The sequence below is a fragment of the Coregonus clupeaformis genome, chromosome 5, assembly GCF_020615455.1.
Source record: "Coregonus clupeaformis isolate EN_2021a chromosome 5, ASM2061545v1, whole genome shotgun sequence".
NCBI classification, from domain to species: Eukaryota; Metazoa; Chordata; class Actinopteri; order Salmoniformes; family Salmonidae; genus Coregonus; species Coregonus clupeaformis.
This window is the reverse complement of record NC_059196.1, coordinates 15520242-15546002: the sequence shown is the minus strand read 5'-3', so window position 1 is coordinate 15546002 and position 25761 is coordinate 15520242. Positions and strand designations below refer to the sequence as shown.

The window sequence follows — 25761 nt, the reverse complement described above, 5'->3', positions numbered from 1 at the left end:
CCTGATATTTGCATATGTACCCTCCTACTCTAGAATGAAAGAGGGGCTTCTTCTGTCAAAAACACATCCTGCCCTAGGCTACTAGCTAGCTAGCTAACACTACTGTGTGGATTTTTGAATAATGATAGATCTTTGGATTACTCATATTTTCATAATGGACAACATGCAAAGTGAAGCTACAGCTTTCAATAATGTGTTGCCTTGAATTCACCTGGTGCCATTGACGACACAGCGCTCAGTCAAGAAAGTCAGAAAAAAGTTGATGCAGAGTGAGAATGAGGTTTTACTTTCAGTCTTTTGCTGTGAATCATTCATTCATACACAGGTAAAAAGACTAACGTTATATTTCACTGCAACTATCCGCTGTATGTGACAATAAAACATATAAACTCAGCAAAAAAAGAAAAAATCCAAATAACTTCACAGATCTTCATTGTAAAGGGTTTAAACACGGTTTCCCATGCTTGTTCAATGAACCATAAACAATTAATGAACATGCACCTGTGGAACGGTCGTTAAGACACTAACAGCTTACAGACGGTAGGCAATTAAGGTCACAGTTATGAAAACTTAGGACACTAAAGAGGCCTTTCTACTGAAAAACACCAAAAGAAAGATGCCCAGGGTCCCTGCTCATCTGCGTGAACGTGCCTTAGGCATGCTGCAAGGAGGCATGAGGACTGCAGATGTGGCCAGGACAATAAATAGCAATGTCCGTACTGTGATACGCCTAAGACAGCGCTACAGGGAGACAGGACGGACAGCTGATCATCCTCACAGTGGCAGACCATGTGTAACAACACCTGCACAGGATCGGTACATCCGAACATTACACCTGCGGGACAGGTACAGGATGGCAACAACAACTGCCCGAGTTACACCAGGAACGCACAATCCCTCCATCAGTGCTCAGACTGTCCGCAATAGGCTGAGAAAGGCTGGACTGAGGGCTTGTAGGCCTGTTGTAAGGCAGGTCCTCACCAGACATCACCGGCAACAACGTCGCCTATGGGCACAAACCCACCGTCGCTGGACCAGACAGGACTGGCAAAAAGTGCTCTTCACTGATGAGTCGCGGTTTTGTCTCACCAGGGGTGATGGTCGGATTCGCGTTTATCGTCGAAGGAATGAGCGTTACACTGAGGCCTGTACTCTGGAGCGGGATCGATTTGGAGGTGGAGGGTTCGTCATGGTCTGGGGCGGTGTGTCACAGAATCATCAGACTTAGCTTGTTGTCATTGCTGGCAATCTCAACTCTGTGCGTTACAGGGAAGACATCCTCCTCCCTCATGTGGTACCCTTCCTGCAGGCTCATCCTGACATTACCCTCCAGCATGACATTGCCACCAGCCATACTGCTCGTTCTGTGCGTGATTTCCTGCAAGACAGGAATGTCAGTGTTCTGCCATGGCCAGCAAAGAGCCCGGATCTCAATCCCATTGAGCACATCTGGGACCTGTCGGATCGGAGGGTGAGGGCTAGGGCCATTCCTCCCAGAAATGTCTGGGAACTTGCAGGTGCCTTGGTGGAAGAGTGGGGTAACATCTCACAGCGAGAACTGGCAAATCTGGTGCAGTCCATGAGGAGGAGATGCACTGCAGTACTTAATGCAGCTGGTGGCCACACCAGATACTGACTGTTACTTTTGATTTTGACCCCCCCTTTGTTCAGGGACACATTATTCAATTTCTGTTAGTCACATGTCTGTGGAACTTGTTCAGTTTATGTCTCAGTTGTTGAATCTTGTTATGTTCATACAAATATTTACACATGTTAAGTTTGCAGTTGACAGTGAGAGGACGTTTCTTTTTTTGCTGAGTTTATATATATATATTTTGTTGCTACATTTGCATACATTTTTTGTTCAATTGTATCAAGTTGTTTGCTTTGCTAGCTTTAACGAAAATCGTTAAAGACTCAAGCCACCAAAGCCATAGACTGTTCTCTCTGCTTCCGCATGGCAAGCGATACCGGTGCATCAAGTCTGACCAACAGGCTCCTGAACAGCTTCTATCCCCAAACCATAAGACTGCTAGATAGCTAACAAAATGTCTACACAGACTATCTGAGTTGACCCTTGTATTCCCCCCCAAAAATGCACTGTTTCTATGCACACTCACAGGACTCTACACACTCACGCACACCGACACTCCAACACACACATAACATGCACACACATTTATATTGACTCTACACACACACGCATACAATCTTCATTTACGCTCCTGCTACTGTTTATCATACATGATGCCTAGTCACCTTACCCCTATACATATCTACCTCTTATCACTCCAGTCTCCCTGCACATTGTAAATATGGTTTTGGAACTGACACTGTATCATAGCTTCTTACTTTCTCATGTTCATCTTACTTCTTATTTTTATTTCTCGTGTTTTTGTTCTACCTTGTTACTTTTAGTACTACATTGATATTGAATACTGCATTGTTGGGTTTAAAACTTGCAAGAAAGGCATTTCACTGTACTTGTGCACGTGACATTAAAACTTGAAACTTTGTTCACCCACGTTGATTCACAGATGGAGCAGAGGCAGCTATATTGTTAGCTAGCCATCTGCATATGATTGGTTAGCTAGCTAGCTGACAGGCAGATAGATGCATACTATATTGGTTTCCACTAGATAGCACAAACACAAAGTCAAAATTGGCTATAACAATTCATGAAAACTTAAAATTAATTTAAGGTTAGGGTTAGGCATAAGGTTCGGTTTAAAATCACATTTTAAGAAGATAATTTGTAGAAATTGGCGGGGTTTATGACTGTGGCTGTGGTAACTAGTGACGACCCTGCATACTAGCTAGTTAGCCTTACGTTAGCTGGGTTAATGTTGATGCGTTTGCTACCATCATCTTTGTCATTATTCTACATTTTTCATGATCAATGCCGAAAATATTCAATATGGTTCGAATGCTAATCGAAACATATACGTCAGTGGTACAAACTGCCAGTTATTATTGTAGCTGGCTAAATTGGCTATCCGTACGTATAACTAGGTCGTTGTTTTTATATTAAAGTGATACGTCGTAACACGGAACAAAGTAAAGATTGCGCCAGAATGGGTGCGTTTTTTCAGCTTTTCTCAAATACTATTTGTCCATTGCTATGTCAATCAAAGCTTCTTCTTCTTCTTCTTCCTCTTCTTCCTCTTCTTCCTCTTCTTCTTCAATGAGGTTTAACGGCGGTTGGTATCCAGTAAATGTTGCATTACCGCCACCTACTAGACTGGAGTATAACTCCATTATACTTTGCTTAAAAAAATGACTTCCATCTAACACTACACTCACAAAAAAACAAAAAAATAAATGAATACAATAATAATAATAATAATAATAATAATAATAATAATAATAATAATAAATACCATACTCCACTATTTAAATCTATTAATTCCTACTGGGACACCACCACTTAACACACACTGTAACTCTTCTGATGTCAAGTCTCGCACACCCAAATACCTCTCTGCAGCTGCCACCACAACCTCTATTTTCTGCGACTTACCTTCCATCCCTGCAGTACAGTTGATAACCATTGCAATAAATGCCAAAAAACAAATCTTACTGAAACATATATCACTTGTTGGTTTATCCCTATGTACTGGTACAGATCTACTACTCACACCATTCCTCTCAGGATCCCTCCCCCTTGACCCATCTTCCTCTACTTTCCTCACTGCCTCTGCATATGACAACTTCTGCACTACTCTAACCCTGGAAACCTCAACCTGCCTCTCTCGCACCGGACATTTTGGATTCCCAGCCCCATGGTCACCCCTACAATTAACACAGACCACTACTTTCCCCAATGCTACACATTCCTTTATCTCATGCCCTTCTGCACACTTCTCACACCTAGGAACCTCACTCATACACACTGCTGCCACTTGCCCATAAGCTTGACACCTGTAACAACGTAATGTATTCGGCACAAAAGCTCATAGCAGATAACTTATATATCCTAACATCACTTTGTCGGGCAAAGACTCAACATCAAAACTCAATGACTCTTCTGTTTCTCCACTCACGCCACCCTGTCTGCGTCTCACCAAACGACGAGCATCACAAACACCGGGAATCTTCCCCTTACCCCAGTAATCACACCTTTCAATGGCGCCCTTTTATTGAGAGCAAAACAATTCACATTTCTTTCCCCCATTAGTTTAACACGGAGCGCCTGCTCCCTCTGACCAGCAGAAACACAAACAATTATCACTAGACCACTTCTGGTTACCCTCACTGATTCCACAGCACCCAACTTTTGTTTTCACCCACCCTGAAACCACAAATGGATCAGCCAAAAGGCAAGGGTCCACTTTTTCCAAAAACTTCACTCCTATTGTCACAGACTCATCTTTATCCTGACCCTCGGTGCAAACCTCGGGCTCCGAGAACTTCACCACACCTACCATTTCTCCTCCTGTCTTCAACTCACTCTGCTTACACTTTCTACCATTCTTCTTTAACAAACCATCTCCCTTTTTCCCGCCATTCTTAACTGACTCAAGCTCACTGTCTTCCTCCCTCTCTCTCTTAGACCTCCTCTGCCTCTCTTTTTCCCTCCATTCCTCCTCCGTATTCCAAGTATAACTCTCCTTATGATAGTACTACACTTCTCCTGACATACATCTAGTTCTTGCCTTGTCTAGGGACGCCATTTCTCCTCCGACTCAACCCTTCTGCTGCGCTCGTCAATCAAAGCTTGATGCTAACACATTAGTTGTAGGCCCATTCGTTTTCATTGCAGCCCTGTTTGAACGCATAGTTACGCTAACTCTTTATTCACGATGTACGGTACTCAGTGAGTCAACTCACATCCAGCTAGCTGGTAATAATGAAGTTAAATGTTTATGTGTTTTTTTTAAAATCTAGTTAGTTATCTTGTTGTGTCTGCATAACCAGTGCTTGGTTTGGCTGGAAGCAGGTTAAGTATTGGGCAGGCAACCTCTGTGACTTGTTTTTTAGCTGGTGAATTTTTATGTAGTTTACGAAAGTTCAATCAGGAAGGCTGGTCTGAATGTTCGTTTAACTTCATCAAGCTGTTCACTCTGTTTCCCAGCAAAGGGTTACCAGCGTCTGTCATCAGCATTCATCGGCGAGGAGGCCATACCCCATTAAGACATTTCCATATTGTATTAGTCTATGTTGTTCATTCAGCTAAGCCTGTACTCGATGGAAGTACAGTTGCAGCAGTCAACAGGCAACAACTAGCTATAGGAGATGAATGAATACATGTCTGGAATTTGTCTTTCAGCATAAAAATAACCTGCCTATCCTACACCAGTGAATCAACGAGGATGAACAAGCAGCACTTCAGGTATTTTGTCTTTGTATTGCCTAACCTTATTATAATAGATCATATGACTATGAAAGCTCAGGCTTTGTGGTCAGATTGGTAACGAAATCATCCTGCCTGGTCTAGCTGGTTTGTGACTTTACTACTTACAGGAATACATGATCATAAATGTTTCAGTTATGGACTATCATCTATTAAATTATTACATGTTTCCATGTTTTCAACAAAAAAAAGGATTGTAAAGTGTAACTTGGTCACCTTGCCAACAGGCTGATAACTTGTAGTTACACAATTCCCTTCCATTCATGATCCCATTTCTTATGTGCTAAAGGGTCATCGCTGAGGAAGTCCTGCAGGATGAGGAGGACCATGAGGTCATGGACTTCTTTTGATGAGGAGCTACTTGAAGACGAGGAAGAAGAGTATGAGACTGAGACACACACACACACACACACACACACACACACACACACACACACACACACACACACACACACACAGGACAGACAGGTGAACATCGACTGGCAGAGAAGCAGCTGAACTGGTTCCCCCCCTAACCCTCCTAGGTTTATGCTGGAGGTGGCTGCTCCATAGTTGGCTATACATAAGAGTTCTATAGCACAAACAGATCAAAGAGTGAAACTTCAGTGTACTTGAGGACTACTACTTTGTTACAGGAAAGATAGAAAGGGGAATATGACATGGTTTGCTTGTGTGGCACCTGAATGCGAGGGCAAGCGGTTGTGTATGATGTTATGGTTATGATAGTAATGTAGGCCCTAACTTGCACATTGTTTTCAGGTTTGAATGAGACAATATACTCCCCAAACCTTATTCTTACAAATAAAGTGATTGTTTATTAATATTCTATTACTTGTGTATGTCTGTCCTTATCATATGTAAGACTCAATGTTTTCTGTCATTTGTTTTGGTGCAGATATGTGTTTAATTTACTATCTGGATAAGCAAGTGTCTGATCATGGAACATTTCATAGAATTTTTGAAAAGTGGCATCAGTCACTAAAACATGTGTTCCTTATTTTGTAAGGATCAGAATAGAAATACCTTTACTGTGATCAAGTTATACCTTCCAGAGCTTGAGTTCTAAAACAATAACTTGAAAAGATACCCAGCTAGCACATTTGATTCTATGCAAGTTGTGGGAATGTACGTTTTTGGTTTCCCATTGGTTCTGGGAACGAAGCCATACGTTTCCTGACAGGTAAAACTGAACGTTTTTTAAATATTCTGAGAACGGAAGTGAACATTTTGCCTGTTCTGGGAATGTTTATTTTTAGGTTGCAGGGATTTTCTGAGAATGTTTTACTCTGGTTCTATTAAAGTTTTCCTGGGAGGTTTTATTAACAGTCGGAGAACAGAAATCATAAGTTATTTTGAGTTTTTTGAATAACTTCCTTAACTTTCACTGAATGTTTCAATAAGACTTTTAATAACACTGCTAGCTTATTTTGGGTTAACTTTTTTGAACTCCTAGCACAGATAGGACAAATGGAAATTCGTTACCTTAGGCATGAATAATGCAAATACATAACTTTTTTATTTATTTTGACAGCAGCAATGAGATTTAAACCTATAATCTTCTGTCTATCCATGGAATTAGCAGTGGTGGAAAAAGTACCCAATTGTCATACTTGAGTAAAAGTAAAGATGCCTTAATAGAAAATGACTCACGGAAAAGTGAAAGTCACCCAGTAAAATACTACTTGAGTAAAAGTCAAAGTCTTTGGTTTTAAATATACTTAAGTATTAAAAGTAAACGTAATTGCTAAAATATACTTAAGTATTGAAAGTAGAAGTAAAAATCATTTCAAATTCCCTATATTAAGCAAACCAGACAGCACCATTTTTTTGTTTTATTTTATTTACGGAGAGCCAGGGGCACACGCTAACATTCAGACATAATTTACAAACGAAGCATGTGTGTTCAGTGAGTCCGCCAGATCAGAGGCAGTAGGGATGACCAGGGATGTTCTCTTGATAAGTATGTGAATTGGACCATTTTCCTGTCCTGCTAAGCATTCAAAATGTAGCGAGTACTTTTGGGTGTCAGGGAAATGTATGGAGTAAAAAGTACATTATATTCTTTAGGAATGTAATAAAGTAAAAGTTGTCAAAAAATATAAATAGTAAAGTACAGATACCCCCCAAAACGACTTAAGTAGTACTTTAAAGTATTTTTACTTAAGTACTTTACACCACTGGGAATTAGTCCACTGCAGCGCCAAGATTGAGCTAGCATGCCTTGTTTATTTACTCATACAAAGCTGTTAATTTTAGTCTGTCCAAACCGACCCCATTTCAAAGGAATAATAACTTATTAAGATCAGGTGTGGCCAATTAGTGGGAAAGTCCAACACACCTGAAAACACTTAACGAGATACAGAAAGTTTTGTTGATGCTGAAAATGGAATGTATATGTTTTTAAATAACATTCTTAGAACGTTCTCTGAACTTAACTAAAGTTTTCTTGACAGTCTGAGAACAGAATGTATGTTTTTAAATAACATTCTTAGAATGTACCACCCTGCAGCCCACTCCTGGCTTGCCTCTGAAGCTAAGCACGGTTGGCCCTGGATGGGAGACCAGATGCAGCTGGAAGTGTTGTTGGCGGGCCAATAGGAGGCACTCTTTCCTCTTGTCTAAAATTAAAATATCCCAATGCCCCAGGGCAGTGATTGGGGACATTTCTCTGTGTAGAGTGCTGTCTTTTGGATGGGACGTTAAACTGGTGTCCTGACTCTAGGGGAGTTAATCCCGGTGTCCTGGCTAAATTCCCAATCTGGCCCCTCATACCATCATGGCCAACTAATCATCCACAGCTTCCAATTGGCTCATTCATCCCCCTGTAACTATTCCCCAGGTTGTTGCTGTAAATTAGAATGTGTTCTCAGTCATCTTACCTGGTAAAATAAATAAATGCAATGTACAGTAGTAGATTGTTGAGCTATGTTGAGAATACAGTTTTCAAATACGCAGTACAAAGCAAAATTTATAAAATTGCAGGAAGTTAGCTTCCGGACCAGAATCCGGAATATAAATATATACAGTGCCTTCAGAAAGTATTCAGACCCCTTGACTTTTTCCACATTTTGTTAGGTTACAGCCTTATTCTAAAATGGATTAAATTGTTTTTTTTCCCCTTATCAATCTACACACAATATCCCATAATGACAAAGCAAAAACAGGTTTTTAGAATAAAATAAAATAAAACTGAAATATGACATTTACATAAGTATTCAGACCCTGTACTCAGTATTTTGTTGAACCACATTTGGCAGCGATTACAGCCTCGAGTCTTCTTGGGTATGACGCTACAAGCTTGGCACACCTGTATTTGGGGAGTTTCTCCCATTCTTCTCTGCAGATCCTCTCAAGCTCTGTCAGGTTGGGCGGGGAGCGTTGCAGCACAGCTATTTTCAGGTCTCTCCAGAGATGTTAGATTGGGTTCAAGTCCGGGCTCTGGCTGGGACACTCAAGGACATTCAGAGACTCCTGCGTTGTCTTGGCGGTGTGCTTAGGGTCGTTGTCCTGTTGGAAGGTGAACCTTCGTCCCAGTTTGAGGTCCTGAGCACTCTGGAGCAGGTTTTCATCAAGGATCTTTCTGTACTCTGCTCCGTTCATCTTTCCCTCGATCCATTCCTCATGAAGCTGGTTGAGAGAATGCCAAGAGTGTGCAAAGCTGTCATAAAGGCAAAGGGTGGCTACTTTGAAGAATCTAAAATATAACATTTATTTTGATTTGTTTAACACATTTGTGGTTACTACATGATTCCATATGTGTTATTTAATAGTTTTGATGTCTTCACTATTATTCTACAATGTAGAAAATAGTAAAAATAAAGTAAAACCCTTGAATGAGTAAGTGTGTCTAAACTTTTGACTGGTCCTGTGTATTTTTTATATCAAATCAAATTGAATGTTATTTGTCACATGCGCCGAATACAACAGGTGTAGACCTTACAGTGAAATGCTTACTTACAAGCCCTTAACCAACAATGCACTTTTAAGAAAAATAAGTGTTAAGAAAAAAATAGATAAGTAAAAAATAGAGTAGCAGCAGCGTAAAAGAGGGGGGAGGGGGGCGACAATGCTGTTCAGGAGTCTTATGGCTTGGGGGTAGAAGCTGTTAAGAAGCCTTTTGGACCTAGACTTGGTGCTCCGGTAACGCTTGCAGAGAGAACAGTCTATGACTAGGGTGGCTGGAGTCTTTAACTATTTTTAGGGCCTTCCTCTGACACCGCCTGGTATAGAGGTCCTGGATGGCAGGAAGCTTGGCCCCAGTGATGTACTGGGCCGTACACACTACCTTCTGTAGTGCCTTGCGGTCGGAGGCTGAGCAGTTATGGCAGTGATGCAACCAGTCAGGATGCTCTCGATGGGGCAGCGGGTAGCTGTATAACTTTTTGAGGATCTGAGGACCCATGCCAAATCTTTTCAGTCTCCTGAGGGGGAATAGGCTTTGTTGTGCCCTCTTCACGACTGTCTTGGTGTGTTTGAACCATGATAGTTTGTTGGTGATGTGGACACCAAGGAACTTGAAGCTCCCAACCTGCTCCACTACAGCCCTGTCGATGAGAATGGGGGCGTGCTCGGTCCTCTTCTTTTTCCTGTAGTCCACAATCATCTGCTTTGTCTTGATCACGTTGAGAGAGATTATGTTATCCTGGCACCACACTGCCAGGTCTCTGACCTCCTCCCTATAGGCTGTCTCATCGTTGTCTGTGATCAGGCCTACCACTGTTGTGTCGTCGGCAAACTTAATGATGGTGTTGGAGTCGTGCCTGGCCATGCTGTCATAGGTGAACAGGGAGTACAGGAGGGGACTTGAGCACGCACCCCTGAGGGCCCCCGTGTTGAGGATCAGTGTGGCAGATGTGTTGTTACCTACCCTTACCTCCTAGGGGCGGCCCGTCAGGCAGGAAGTCCATGATCCAGTTGCAGAGGGAGGTGTTTAGTCCCAGGGTCCTTAGCTTAGTGATGAGCTTTGAGGGCACTATGGTGTTGAACGCTGAGCTGTAGTCAATGCATTCTCACGTAGGTGTTCCTTTTGTCCAGGTTGGAAAGGGCAGTGTGGAGTGCAATAGAGATTGCATCATCTGTGGATCTGTTGGGGCAGTATGCAAATTGGAGTGCGTCTAGGGTTTCTGGGATAATGGTGTTGATGTGAGCCATGACCAGCCTTTCAAAGCACTTCATGGCTACAGAAGTGAGTGCTACGGGTCGGTAGTCATTTAGGCAGGTTACCTTAGTGTTCTTGATCACAGGGACTATGGTGGTCTGCTTGAAACATATTGGTATTACAGGCCCTGCGGCCTTGTGAATGTTGACCTTTTTAAAGATCTTACTCACATCGGCTACGGAGAGTGTGATCACACAGTCATCCGGAACAGCTGATGCTCTCATGCATGCTTCAGTGTTGCTTGCCTCGAAGCAAGCATGTCTGGTAGGCTCATGTCACTGGGTAACTTGCAGCTGTGCTTCCCTTTGTAGTCTGTAATAGTTTGCAAGCCCTGCCACATCCAACGAGCGTCAGAGCCGGTGTAGTACGATTCAATTTTAGTCCTGTATTGAGGCTTTGCCTGTTTGATGGTTAGTCGGAGGGCATAGCGGGATTCCTTATTAGCATCCGGGTTAGAGTCCCGCTCCTTGAAAGCGGCAGCTCTACCCTTTAGCTCAGTGCGGATGTTGCCTGTAATCCATGGTTTCTGGTTGGGGTATGCAGGTACGGTCACTGTGGGGACGACGTCATCGATGCACTTATTGATGAAGCCAGTGACTGACGTGGTGTACTCCACAATGCCATCGGAAGAATCCCTGAACATATTCTAGTCTGTGCTAGCAAAACAGTCCTGTAGTTTAGCATCTGTGTCATCTGACCACTTCTTATAATAACTATATTTGAAAACGATCCTTGCACAAAAATCAAGACTATAATAATTTCCACTACATGTATACAAATACTGTATATTATTAACTACGTTTGAAAGTACAGTATTTTGGGCATTTCTTTATGAGTGGAAGTTACCTACGTCAGATCCTTTCACAAGTTAAACATACATGCTTCAAAGACAATTATGTGGCTGCTTCCTCTTTCGGCTGTCGAAACTGCTGGCTAGTAAAATTAACTAAACTCTCATCGTTGTCGGACAACTTAAAATGGGTAGTTGATACGATGATTAGATGAATACTAAATGTATCAATTTGTGAAGAATTGGGAATGGATAATCTGTATAAACTGCCAACGTTTCCTCCTGATCGTAGGTTTGCTAGGTAACGACGTTAGCTGCTAGCTATCCTTGTAGCCAGAGCCTTCTCTGCTTATAGTTAGAGCCTTCTCTGCTTGTAGCTAGCTAACGTTAGATCAGCTGGCTAACTCTGCTCTGCCAGCTACGGGAGAACGTCAACTAGCTAATCCAGCTACTTGTCAGCACAGTTCATTGTAGCTAGCTACATACATTTGACAGTTCACGTTATCTAAAGACAATGGCGTCGTCATTTGTGATTGGAAACACATTTCGAGAAAGGGTAAGAGACTTGCTGGAGAAGTATGAGGCTTCAGTTCCAACAGAACTACAGAAAGAATTGGCGGATATTCTTCAACAGGAACAACCATCAACTCTGTCCTTCAGAACTGCAAGAAAACTTAATAAATGTCTGCAAGACAATGGTATCTATAAACACAGTTATATAACACATATCTTACATTTCATGAATTGAGTACTAGCATATGTGTGCTTTTCCTTCTTCTCAGGTCAACCTTTCTACCTTAATGAGTTGTTGGAGGACAGCTCATTGCACCTGCCTAAGGTTGAAACGCCACCCAGAGTAAGTGAGACCTCGTATGGTTATTTCTTCAGTCCCTTAATTTGATCTCCATCATGAGGACTACATTAAAGTGTAACAACCTCTTTGTGACAGAACCCTGTGCTTGTTGCTCGTCTGGAGCGAATCAAAGCCAAGTTGGCCAATGAAGAATACAACAGGATCACACGGAATGTAAACACTCAGGTGAATTGCACAGTGCACACTCAGCATGTAGCCTACTGTATGTGTTGGATTGACATATGGCAGCCAGCTTAAATATATGATAGTCTTTATTGTTTGGGTTGTGTTGTTGATTCATGCGAGTACTTCTCTGCCCCCCAGCAAATTAATCGTCGTGAAACACTGGCAGACTTTGGGAGAGAAGGTTGGTATGGGTTACAAACGTTTGCATGCAATCTGTCTCTAAGATTCTTACGATCCTCTTCATCTACCTTTTCCTCAACCCTCCCTCCTCTAATGTTGTCGTGTGTATGGTCTGTCTGTAGTGCGCTCAGCCAAAGCTGCTGTTGTGACGGTCTTAAACTTCCTAGTGACAGTGGCGGCGACGTTCGCTTGCGCCTATCTCGGCAGTCAATACCTCTTCACAGAGACAACGGCGGTAAGAATCCATACAAAGATCCCTCACTTGTACAAGCTGGGCAAGTATAAACCCCTATTGCCTGACGAGATTAATCGTGTCACTTAAACCTAGATTGCATGATAAGCGATGATTAAGCTAGTACTGCATTGTGTTGTAAATTGACAAAAATATTGTTTGAAAATGTAATCACGAAGAAAGCTACATTTCAAAACACTTTAACCCTGTTTAAGAATCAGTATCTTTGTTGACATGTTTGCTTGTGTGTTTCAGAGGGTGATATCTGCAGTGATCGCTGCGTCCGTAGTCGGCCTGGCAGAGCTGTATGTTCTGGTACGAACCATGGAGGGAGCGCTAGGAGAACCATAGCACCAGTCAGTGTTCTTCTTATCAACAAAACACATTCCTGGAGAACAATGACCTTATCTGACTGACTAGTGGACTTCAAAACAGAAATCAAAGGGGTTGAGTGGAAGTTGATGTACAGCTTTGACATAACCACGAAACTATTGATACGAAAACAGATTAGTGTGAAGCTCTTGAATGTGACCCAGATGTAAAAGTTGTTTGTGCTTTACCATCGCTGCTCTATTATGATGAAGTTGACTCCATGTTTCCCAACTCATTTATTTACTAATGTGCACTAAACAAGTTGGGGTATTTAGCTATTTATTTACATCCATTTTGCTTTTATAGGGCCTGTTAAAATGCCCCCATTTTTATTTTTTCCTTCATAACATTTGTTTGATCATTTCCTACAAGGATGGAACAGGGATTATTTTCATACAATAGCTTATTCATACTGTACTTTACGCTCCTTCAGTGTGTCTGTGTAGTCAGTATTGTTTGTTTGTCTATTCACTCAAATTAGCGCCCATGTAATTACAACCTCTGAGATCAGTTTGGTTCAATGTAAAATATATATATATATATATATTATACAAACCCCCTCTATGGTTATGATTGAAACCTTGAGTTGCTTCATAACAATTCTTGATAAATCCCTCTCTACCCTTACATTGACCTTATTAGCCCTGGTAATATTAGGGCTATTCCATGTTCTATTGGAAATAAAATTGATTAAGTTGTTTTTGTCCATTGTACCTGTCAATTTACATTAAATTGAGGCAAGTGGTAAACTTTGAGTAACAATTGTCTCGCATCAGAGTGAGTACAGTTAACATTTCACATTATGAAAGGCTTTCCACTTCTATTCATTTCAGTAGTAGCCTATACTTTGGCTAGAAAAACTCACAGGCGGTGTCCAGCCAGCTCTCTAGCTGCACATGGTTTCCCAAACTCGGTCCTGGGGCCCCCCCCCCGGCTGAACTTTTTGGGTTTTGCCTTAGCTCTACACAGCTGATTCAAATAATCAAAGCTTGATGATGAGTTGATGATTTGAATCAGCTGTGTAGTGCTAGGGCAAAGACCAAAACATGCTCCCAAGGGAGGCCCCAGGACCGAGTTTGGGAAACCATGTTCTAGCATACAGCTAGCTACCTGCTGCCAGATGTGGTAGACAGTATGGTGTTCGACTGCCGATCGGCACTAATATGTTTTGAGGTGAATTAGAGGGCAAGATGGATTTTACAGGCCAGAAACAAACAACCAATTACAGGTACCCTGGAAGCTGTATAGTACTTAAATCCCTTCCATGACGACACATATCTGTTTTCATGATTCAAAACAATTTTTATACGATATCTGACTATTTGGCTTGTGTTATCACTTTGCCCCCACCTATACTTTATCTCTGGACAATTTCCTTTCAGTCCTGTCCTTTCATATCGGTTGAAAGATTAAAGGATGTAACTACATCTGGAATACAAAAACGTATATCAAAGATCTGAGATTTGACACCCGGATTAAGGGTTTATTGAAAGATTATTTGGTATTAAAGATGATTATGATATGCAGAGATCACTGTCCCGCAGGCCAAGGCGAACTGTCATAGTGCTCTTGTCATATCTTGACTGTATTACTCACATGTAATACTTAACTGGAGACCTTAAACCCAGCTAGAATTAAAGAGCTGGTAAGCTGATAGACCCTGAGCTTCAGTTTTAATTTGTTTCTTATTATTATTTTTTTCCTCTATCCATCCCATAGATATGGGGGAAAAAATATTTTTTATTTGTAAAATACTTATTTCTGTCATGGTATCTTGCCACAAGGAATCATTTTAAGCAGGATATTTTGAAAGATAATACTCCCGGAAACATTCAACATTGAATCAAATCTGCCTAGAATGAACAACAGACCTAAAAGATCTATGATAGTTGATTCTATGTCAGGTAGAATACAAATACCTCAGTAAACAACTACTGTATGTAACTTTACAATATGTTATGCATATCGGTCCTCTTGTACTCATAGCATAAAGCTGCTTGCCCATCAAAGACCCTACAAAATAATACTATGAGAGGGTTATCCTATAGGTAACCCCATCTCTGTAACCATATATTATTATTTTACTGTTTTAAAAAGGTCGTATTAAACTTCTAATCAATCATTACTATGGTGAAGTAAATCAATGTATTCCTCTTTGGATGAAGTAAACATACATATTACGATTATTCACAAGCTAATGAAAGATATAAGATCCACACATTTAACAACAAAAGAAAAACAGAAAGAAAAAGTTACAATTGGTCACAAATTCTGCCAATATGGAGAGACAGACAACACACATACAGTGCCTTCAGAAAGTATTCACAGCCCTTGACCTTTTCCACATTTTGTTGTGTTACAGCCTGAATTTAAAATGGATTAAATTGAGATGTGTCATTGGCCTACACACAATACCCCATAAAGTCAAAGTGGAATTATGTTTATAGAAATTTGTACAAATTAATACAAAATGTAAAGCTGAAATGTCTTGAGTCAATAAGTATTTAACCCCTTTGTTATGGCAAGCCTAAATAAGTTCAGGAGTAAAAATGTGCTTAACAAGTCACAATAAGTTGCATGGCCAATAATAGGGTTTAACATGATTTTTGAATGACTACCTCATCTCTGTACCCCACACACAATTATCTGTAAGGTCCCTCAGTCGAGCAGTGAATTTCAAGCATAGATTCAACCACAAAGACCAGGGAGGTTTTCCAATGCCTTGAAAAGAAGGGTACCTATTGGTAGATGGGCAAAAAAGAAGAAGAAGCAGACACTGAATATTCGTTTGAGCATGGTGAAGTTATTAATTACACTTTCGATGGTGTATCAACAGGTGTATCAGTCACTACAAAGATACAGGCATCCTTCCTAACTCAGTTGCTGGAGAGGAAGGAAATTGCTCAGGGATTTCACCATGAGGCCAATGGTGACTTTAAAACAGTTACAGAGTTTAATGGCTTTGATAGGAGAAAACTGATGATGGATCAACAACATTGTAGTTAGTCCACAATACTAACCTAAATGACAGAGTGAAAAGAAGGAAGCCAGTACATAATACAAATATTCCAAAACATGCATTTGTTTGCAATAAGGCACTAAAGTAAAATTGCAAAAATGTGGCAAAGAAATGTCCTGAATACAAAGTGTTATGTTTGGGGCAAATCCAACATAACACATCAGTGAGTTCCACTCTTCATATTTTGAAGCATGGTGGTGGCTTCATCATGTTATGGGTATGCTTGTCATCGGCAAGGACTAGGGAGTTTTTCAGGATAAAAATAAACAGGCAAAATCCTAAAGGAAAACCTGGTTCAGTCTGCTTTCCAACAGACCTCGGGAGACAAATTCACCTTTCAGCAGGAGAAGGCAGAATGTACACTGGAGTTGCTTACCAAGACAACATTGAATGTTCCGGAGTAGCCTAATTACAGTTTTGACTTAAATCGTCTTGAAAATCTATGGCAAGACTTGAAAATGGCTGTCTAGCAATGATCAACAACCAACTTAATAGAGTTTGAACAATTTTCAAAAGAATATGTGCAAATATTATACAATCCAGGTGTGCAAATCTCATAGAGACTTACCCAGAAAGACTCACAGCTGTAATCACTGCCAAATGTGAGTCTATCATACAGTATATTGACTCAGGGGTGTGAATACTTACAGTTGAAGTCGGAAGTTTACATACACTTAGGTTGGAGTCATTAAAACTTTTTTTTTTCTACCACTTCACAAATTTCTTGTTAACAAACTATAGTTTTGGCAAGTCGGTTAGGACATCTACTTTGTGCATGAAATAAGTACTTTTTCCAACAATTGTTTACAGACAGATTATTTCACTTATAATTCACTGTATCACAATTCCAGTGGGTCAGAAGTTGACATACACTAAGTTGACTGTGCCTTTAAACAGCTTGGAAAATTCCAGAAAATGATTTCATGGCTTTAGAAGCTTCTGATAGGCTAATTGACATCATTTGAGTCAAGTACAGTGGGGAAAAAAGTATTTAGTCAGCCACCAATTGTGCAAGTTCTCCCACTTAAAAAGATGAGAGAGGCCTGTAATTTTCATCATAGGTACACGTCAACTATGACAGACAAATTGAGAATTTTTTTCTCCAGAAAATCACATTGTAAGATTTTTAATGAATTTATTTGCAAATTATGGTGGAAAATAAGTATTTGGTCACCTACAAACAAGCAAGATTTCTGGCTCTCACAGACCTGTAACTCCTTCTTTAAGAGGCTCCTCTGTCCTCCACTCATTACCTGTATTAATGGCACCTGTTTGAACTTGTTATCAGTATAAAAGACACCTGTCCACAACCTCAAACAGTCACACTCCAAACTCCACTATGGCCAAGACCAAAGAGCTGTCAAAGGACACCAGAAACAAAATTGTAGACCTGCACCAGGCTGTGAAGACTGAATCTGCAATAGGTAAGCAGCTTGGTTTGAAGAAATCAACTGTGGGAGCAATTATTAGGAAATGGAAGACATACAAGACCACTGATAATCTCTAATCTCCACACAAGGTCTCACCCCGTGGGGTCAAAATGATCACAAGAACGGTGAGCAAAAATCCCAGAACCACACAGGGGGACCTAGTGAATGACCTGCAGAGAGCTGGGACCAAAGTAACAAAGCCTACCATCAGTAACACACTACGCCACCAGGGACTCAAATGCTGCAGTGCCAGACGTGTCCCCCTGCTTAAGCCAGTACATGTCCAAGCCCGTCTGAAGTTTGCTAGAGTGCATTTGGATGATCCAGAAGAGGATTGGGAGAATGTCATATGGTCAGATGAAACCAAAATATAACTTTTTGGTATAAACTCAACTCGTCGTGTTTGGAGGACAAAGAATGCTGAGTTGCATCCAAAGAACACCATACCTACTGTGAAGCATGGGGGTGGAAACATCATGCTTTGGGGCTGTTTTTCTGCAAAGGGACCAGGACGACTGATCCGTGTAAAGGAAAGAATGAATGGGGCCATGTATCGTGAGATTTTGAGTGAAAACCTCCTTCCATCAGCAAGGGCATTGAAGATGAAATGTGGCTGGGTCTTTCAGCATGACAATGATCCCAAACACACCGCCCGGGCAACGAAGGAGTGGCTTCATAAGAAGCATTTCAAGGTCTTGGAGTGGCCTAGCCAGTCTCCAGATCTCAACCCCATAGAAAATCTTTGGAGGGAGTTGAAAGTCTGTGTTGCCCAGCGACAGCCCCAAAACATCACTGCTCTAGAGGAGATCTGCATGGAGGAATGGGCCAAAATACCAGCAAACAGTGTGTGAAAACCTTGTGAAGACTTACAGAAAACGTTTGACCTGTGTCATTGCCAACAAAGGGTATATAACAAAGTATTGAGAAACTTTTGTTATTGACCAAATACTTATTTTCCACCATAATTTGCAAATTAATTAATTAAAAATCCTACAATGTGATTTTCTGGATTTCTTTTTCTCATTTTGTCTGTCATAGTTGACGTGTACCTATGATGAAAATTACAGGACTCTCTCATCTTTTTAAGTGGGAGAACTTGCACAATTGGTGGCTGACTAAATACTTTTTTCCCCCACTGTATCTATATCCACAGTAAAACGAGTCCTATATCGACATAACCTGAAAGGTCGCTCAGCAAGGAAGAAGCCACTGCTCCAAAACCGCCATAAAAAAAGCCAGACTACGGTTTGCAACTGCACATGGGGACAAATATCTTACTTTTTGGAGAAATGTCCTCTGGTCTGATGAAACAAAAATAGAACTGTTTGGCCATAATGACCATTGTTATGTTTGGAAGAAAAAGGGGGTGCTTGCAAGCCGAAGAACACCATCCCAACCGTGTGTCACGATCGTCAGGAACAGATGAGGACCAAGGCGCAGCGTTGCAGGCAAACATACTCATTTATTGAGCGAAACGCGAACAAAACAACAAAAGACGGAAACGTGACAGTACACGGTATAACACAACCAACTTGAAACAAGAACCCACCAAAACACAAAGGAAAACCGACAGTTTAAATATGGCTCCCAATCAGAGACAACCAGCAAACAGCTGACACTCGTTGCCTCTGATTGGGAGTCACTCAGGCCAACCTAGACATAGAACAACTAGACACTCAAAACACAGCACATAAACACACGGAATCTACACACCCTGACTCAACATATAAAGTCCCCAGAGCCAGAGTGTGACAGTACCCCCAAAGGCGCGGACTGCGACCGCGCCTCAACAAAAACCCCAAACAGGGAGGGCTGGGTGGGCATTCCTCCTCGGAGGCGGCTCCGGCTCGGGCTTGACCACCACCCTCCATAATCCTCCCGTAGCGCCCCTGGTCCGGTCTGACCCGCTGACTGGATCAGGACTGGACATCGACGGAGCGGATTGCTTAAGCTCCGTTGTGGAGCAGCTGACCAGTACCTGATCAGGCACCGGACTGACGACGCGCACCCCTGGCTTGGCGCGTGAGGCAGGAACGGACCGGACCTGGCTGACGATGCGCACCCCAGGCTTGATGCGTGGAGCCGGAACGGGCCTCACCGGACTGACGACGCACACCACTGGCCTGGTGCGGAGAGCAGGAACAGGCCGGACAGGGCTGACGAAACGCACCACAGACCTGGTGCGGGAAGCAGGAATGGGCCGGACTGGGCTGGCGACGCGCACCACAGACTTGGTGCGGAGAGCAGGAACGGGCCGGACAGGGCTGACGAAACGCACCACAGACTTTGTGCGGGGAGCAGGAACAGGCCGGACAGGGCTGACGAAGCGCACCATAGGCTCGGTGCGGGGAGCAGGAACAGGCCGGGCCGGGCTGACGACACGCACCACAGGCTCGATGCGAGGAACAGGAACAGGCCGGACCGTACTGGGGACACACACCACTGGCTCTACGCAGGGATCAGGAACGGGCCGGACCGGACTGGTAACACACCCCAGTACCTCTCGCCGTGCCTCCACACTTTCCCTCTCCTCTGTGACCAGTGGCCCCCTTAACCTGGCGGCCTCCTCTGCACACCCGCTGGACCGCTCCATCGCGGCCTCTTGCTGCCCCGTCGTCCACGTCGTGAGCCCCCCCCTAAAAATTTTCTGGGGTTCTCTCCTCCCCGTGGGCCAGGCCTCTATATTTCTCGCCCAACTCTCACTCCTCTGCTTCCAACTCCCGCTATTCAGCTCCTCAATGGGCTTGACCCAGTCGAGGCTCTTCCTCCATTGTTCCCACGTCCACTCTCTCTGCTCCTCCCTCGGCTTGACCCAGTCGAGGCTGCCACGGAGATCTGCTAGGGATCTCCCTGGCGATGGCTCCTCGACTCGCTGCTTGGTCCAGTTTTGGTGGGTTCTTCTGTCACGATCGTCAGGAACAGATGAGGACCAAGGCGCAGCGTTGCAGGCAAACATACTCATTTATTGAGCGAAACGCGAACAAAACAACAAAAGACGGAAACGTGACAGTACACGGTATAACACAACCAACTTGAAACAAGAACCCACCAAAACACAAAGGAAAACCGACAGTTTAAATATGGCTCCCAATCAGAGACAACCAGCAAACAGCTGACACTCGTTGCCTCTGATTGGGAGTCACTCAGGCCAACCTAGACATAGAACAACTAGACACTCAAAACACAGCACATAAACACACGGAATCTACACACCCTGACTCAACATATAAAGTCCCCAGAGCCAGAGTGTGACACCGTGAAGCACGGGGTGGCAGCAACTTATTGTGGGAAGGGAAGCATGTGGAAGGCTACCTGAAACGTTTGACCCAAGTTAAACAATTTAAAGGTAATGCTACCAAATACTAATTGAGTGTATGTAAACTTCTGACCCACTGGGAATGTGATTAAATAAATAAAAGCTGAAATAAATCATTCTCTCTAGTATTATTCTGACATTTCACATTCTTAAAATAAAATGGTGATCCTAACTGACCTAAGACAGGGAATTTTTACTAGGATTAAATGTCAGGAATTGTTAAAAACTGAGTTTAAATGTATTTGGCTAAGGTGTATGTAACCTTCCGACTTCAATTGTATGTAAATGTATTATTTCTGTATTTCATTTTCAATAAAATTGCTAAAATGTCTAAAAACATGTGTTCACTTTGTCATTATGGGGTATTTAATAATAATAAATAATATAATATGCCATTTAGCAGACGCTTTTATCCAAAGCGACTTACAGTCATGCGTGCATACATTTTTGTGTATGGGTGGTCCCGGGGATCGAACCCACTACCTTGGCGTTACAAGCGCCATGCTCTACCAGCTGAGCTACAGAGGACCACTTAATCCATTTTGAAGTCAGGCTTTAACACAACAAAATGTGGAAAGTCAAGGTGTGTGAATACTTTCTAAAGGCACTGTATTGGGCAAGCGCAAGCGGTCCCTAGTGGTCCCACATCTATTTGTGTTGTCTTGCCGACTCCTGGCAAGACAGCACAACCAGAGCTGGGACCACCAGGCTTTGGTAAGCAGGGGCAGGACATTAGAACTCCAGGAAGTTGGTGACAATAGCAGCATTATAGATCAGGTCTGAGATGTATCCGATGGAGGTCTGGGGGCCCACCTGAGGATGATGGCCCTGTCCTTGAGTCACATCCCAGTACCTCTGCTGTGGATGGGAGGGGACAACCTGGTCCACTGAGGTTTGATGACCATATCTGGCCTGTGAGCCTGCTAGAGTCTGTGGCGGAAAGTTTCTATACCCTGAGGTGCCCACGCAGGTCTGGTTGAACCCATCCCGATATGACAGTGAGGAATGTGCTTGTCTTCCAATGGGTGCAGTGGTAGTAGCAAGAGATCCCAGGTGAGATCGGCGGTCTTCCTCCCACAGTAGGGATTCTGCTAGGTTTGGGGAGACGAGTGTAGGCTGATGAGTCACAGGGTTGCTGTAGAGATGGATCCAGTCGGAGTAGAACTGCTGACCATCATCACACTGAATCTGGTCTGGTCGGAACATCTCCCCCATTGTGGTTGGGGTGAAGGAGGGACCAGGGGAGGGGACCATTGGGCGAAGTTGGCATGTTGCACCTCTTCCAAAAGTAGTCTTAGTTGATTTGGTGAGTCTTCCACTCTTGATGCTTCTTGCCCGTCTGTTTTGGAACCACATCTGTGAACAATGAGTAGAGTCAGGTAAATATGTTGTTGTAGCCTAAATGCATAGATACAGTTGAAGTCGGAAGGTTACATACACCTTAGCCAAATACATTTAAACTCAGTTTTTCACAATTCCTGACATTTAATCCTAGTAAAAATGCCCTGTCTTAGGTCAGTTAGGATCACCACTTTATTTTAAGAATGTGAAATGTCAAAATAATAGTAGAGAGAATTATTTATTTCAGCTTTTATTTCTTTCATCACATTCCCAGTGGGTCAGAAGTTTACATACACTCAATTAGTATTTGGTAGCATTGCCTTTAAATTGTTTAACTTGGGTCAAACATTTTGGGTAGCCTTCTACAAGCTTCCCACAATAAGTTGGGTAAATTTAGGCCCATTCCTCCTGACAGAGCTGGTGTAACTGAGTCAGGTTTGTAGGCCTCCTTGCTCGCACACGTTTTTTCAGTTCTGCCCACAAATGTTCTATAGGATTGAGGTCAGGGCTTTGTGATGGCCACTCCAATACCTTGACTTTGTTGTCCTTAAGCCATTTTGCCACAACTTTGCAAGTATGCTTGGGGTCATTGTCCATTTGGAAGACCCATTTGCGACCAAGCTTTAACTTCCTGACTGATGTCTTGAGATGTTGCTTCAATATATCCACATAATTTTCCTTCCTCATGATGCCATCTATTTTGTGAAGTGCACCAGTCCCTCCTGCAGCAAAGCACCCCCACAGCATGACGCTGTGCTTCACAGTTGGGATGGTGTTATTCGGCTTGCAAGCACCCCCTTTTTCCTCCAAACATAACAATGGTCATTATGGCCAAACAGTTCTATTTTTGTTTCATTAGACCAGAGGACATTTCTCCAAAAAGTACGATCTTTGTCCCCATGTGCAGTTGCAAACTGTAGTCTGGCTTTTTTATGGCGGTTTTGGAGCAGTGGCTTCTTCCTTGCTGAGCAGCCTTTCAGGTTATGTCGATATAGGACTCGTTTTACTGTAGATATAGATACTTTTGTACCTGTTTCCTCCAGCATCTTCACAAGGTCCTTTGCTGTTGTTATGGGATTGATTTGCACTTTTCGCATGAAATCTCTAGGAAACAAAACGCGTCTCCTTCCTGAGCAGTATGACGGCTGTGTGGTCCCATGATGGTTGTATTTGCGTACTATTGTTTGTACAGATTAACATGGTACCTTCAGGCATTTGGAAATTGCTCCCAAGGATGAACCAGACTTGTGGAGGTCTACAATATTTTTCTGAGGTCTTGGCTGATTTCTTTTGATTTTCCCATGATGTCAAGCAAAGAGGCACTGAGTTTGAAGGTAGGCCTTGAAATACATCCACAGGTACACCTCCAATTGACTCAAATGATGTCAATTAGCCTATCAGAAGCTTCTAAAGCCATGAAATCATTTTCTGGAATTTTCCAAGCTGTTTAAAGGCACAGTCAACTTAGTGTTTGTAAACTTCTGACCCACTGGAATTGTGATACAGTGAATTATAAGTGAAATAATCTGTCTGTAAACAATTGTTGGAAAAATTACTTTTGTCATGCACAAAGTAGATCTCCTAACCGACTTGCCAAAACTAGCTATAGTTTGTTAACAAGACGTTTGTGGAGTGCTTGAAATACGAGTTTTAATGACTCCAACCTAAGTGTATGTAAACTTCCGATTTCAACTATATATACAGAAAGTGTAAATAACGAACTTTTAGTTATTATCACTACACAAACCTGTATCTTGCTTTCAGGTAGATGCGTTTGTGCAGCCAAGCGTTCACGGAGAGTGATGTCTGGGTACGGCACCAGAGCGAAAGCTTGTTCCAACTCAGACAATTGCGCGCGGCTGAAGATGGTTCTTTTGCGCTTCCTTTGGCCCTCTTTAAACCCACGTCTCTCAGGTTCAGGTGATGAAAGTCCATTGTCATTCCTCACATCTAAACAACAACAAAAACTAAATGTTTGAGAATCATAATCATCATATGGTTCATAGATTATTATTTAAGTAGCCTAAAATACCGGTATTGCGTTAGAAAATTATTAAAGACAATCGAGGAATTACGAAGTGTACCGTATGTTTTCGTTTTGTTTTCATCTGCATTTCTGTTTATGTCAATGGATATCTTTCTATATATTATAACCTTATGGTTTTGTTTGTTTCTTTGTGCGCTATTTATTTTCGGCGAAATCTAGACAGAATATTGACAATTGAATTAATAAATGCTATTCATAATAAAATCATCCTAAAGGAAACTATAAAAGTCAATAAACAAATATAACTGTCACTATTGTAACATCTTTTTTTACTTTGATGGTAAGCTTTTACGCATAGGCCTACAGCCTGAACATTTGAAAACTATTTACATAGCCTACCTTTACATTGATCTTGGTCTCCAAAAAGTGCAGTAAAATTCATCTCTTTATGGTCAGTCAGTCTGTGTGCAGTGAATTCTTGATTGATGAAGAGAGATATAATTCCATGTACCTCTACAGTTTGGTCTGGTGATGCGTAAATGATGCGCTCAGCGCTGGGTAGCTGGTCCCTTTTATAATCCCATACCGCCCACAGTCCACCCCAAATTAATCTGGGCACGTTCAGGTGTTATAGGCCTATAGTGGTGCCCAGTGCCCACCTCTCTAATCCTGAATTGCTGATGGTGACGTTGCCACGAATTGACAAGAAACAGATGAAAGCAGGAATGGTGTTTAAACCCGCTGTTTCCGCTGTCGCTATTGTCTGACTCTCCCTTCGTCAAACGGTCAGATCTCGTCCCGGGGTAATCGACTGCAAAGAGGAACCCCGTGGAGATTGGAGCGCAGGGCAGGCAGACCTTGTTGGACGCACAGAACAGTCAATCTACATAGGCCTACTGTATCCTACCACGTTCACTGCGAGAGTCATATTTGTTATTCATCAATTTGCTGTCCTGTCATTTGACATATGCCTACAAAAAATGAATTGCCATTTTAGGCTGTCCTTCCCAAATTGATTTGTTGAGTTGGGCCTATAAAAGCTTACTTGCTTTCTCTCTATTCATTACAATATTTAGAATTTTGTTTTTTTCGGGGCGATAAGGATGAATGAAAAGTAAACTATAGCCCAACTATTATCTTATGCAGGAAAAAGCCTAGCAACTTCAAAAGCTTGTTTCACACGTTCTCTTCCTGTGTATTGAAGTCAATTAGCCTAGTGATCGATTTCCATGCCATTGAACACCCGTTCAACTTCTGAGAGAAGCTCTAAATACACCAACGTACACAAATCCCCAAATTTACATTTCTGAACGAGAAGTTCTCTAAGGCTTCCTCAGGAGACTACTGGCAAAAAAGTATACAAAAGTACAGAAGAATCTCTTTAATGTTTAACTATTTTTTTCTCTGAAAAATATATTATTTTATAAATTAAATAATGTTGCCTATTGCATTTACAACACAACAGTACAACAACAAATCAAAATACCCCCAAAAATAACTTGAAACATATGTTTTAAATGCAATATATTTTTATTACTATTCTA

The 25761-nt window shown here is 42.2% G+C and overlaps 1 protein-coding gene across 1 annotated transcript; it reads left to right on the top strand.

Annotated features, from left to right (window-relative positions):
• The first annotated feature begins 11400 nt into the window (after positions 1-11400).
• Positions 11401-13879, top strand: LOC121557123 (transmembrane protein 199). The gene is made up of 6 exons (XM_041870998.2): positions 11401-11999; positions 12084-12157; positions 12251-12340; positions 12479-12521; positions 12643-12755; positions 13008-13879. The coding sequence occupies exons 1-6, from the start codon at positions 11816-11818 to the stop codon at positions 13101-13103; spliced, it is 600 nt and encodes a 199-aa protein (XP_041726932.2). The 5' UTR covers positions 11401-11815; the 3' UTR covers positions 13104-13879.
• Positions 13880-25761: the final 11882 nt, after the last annotated feature.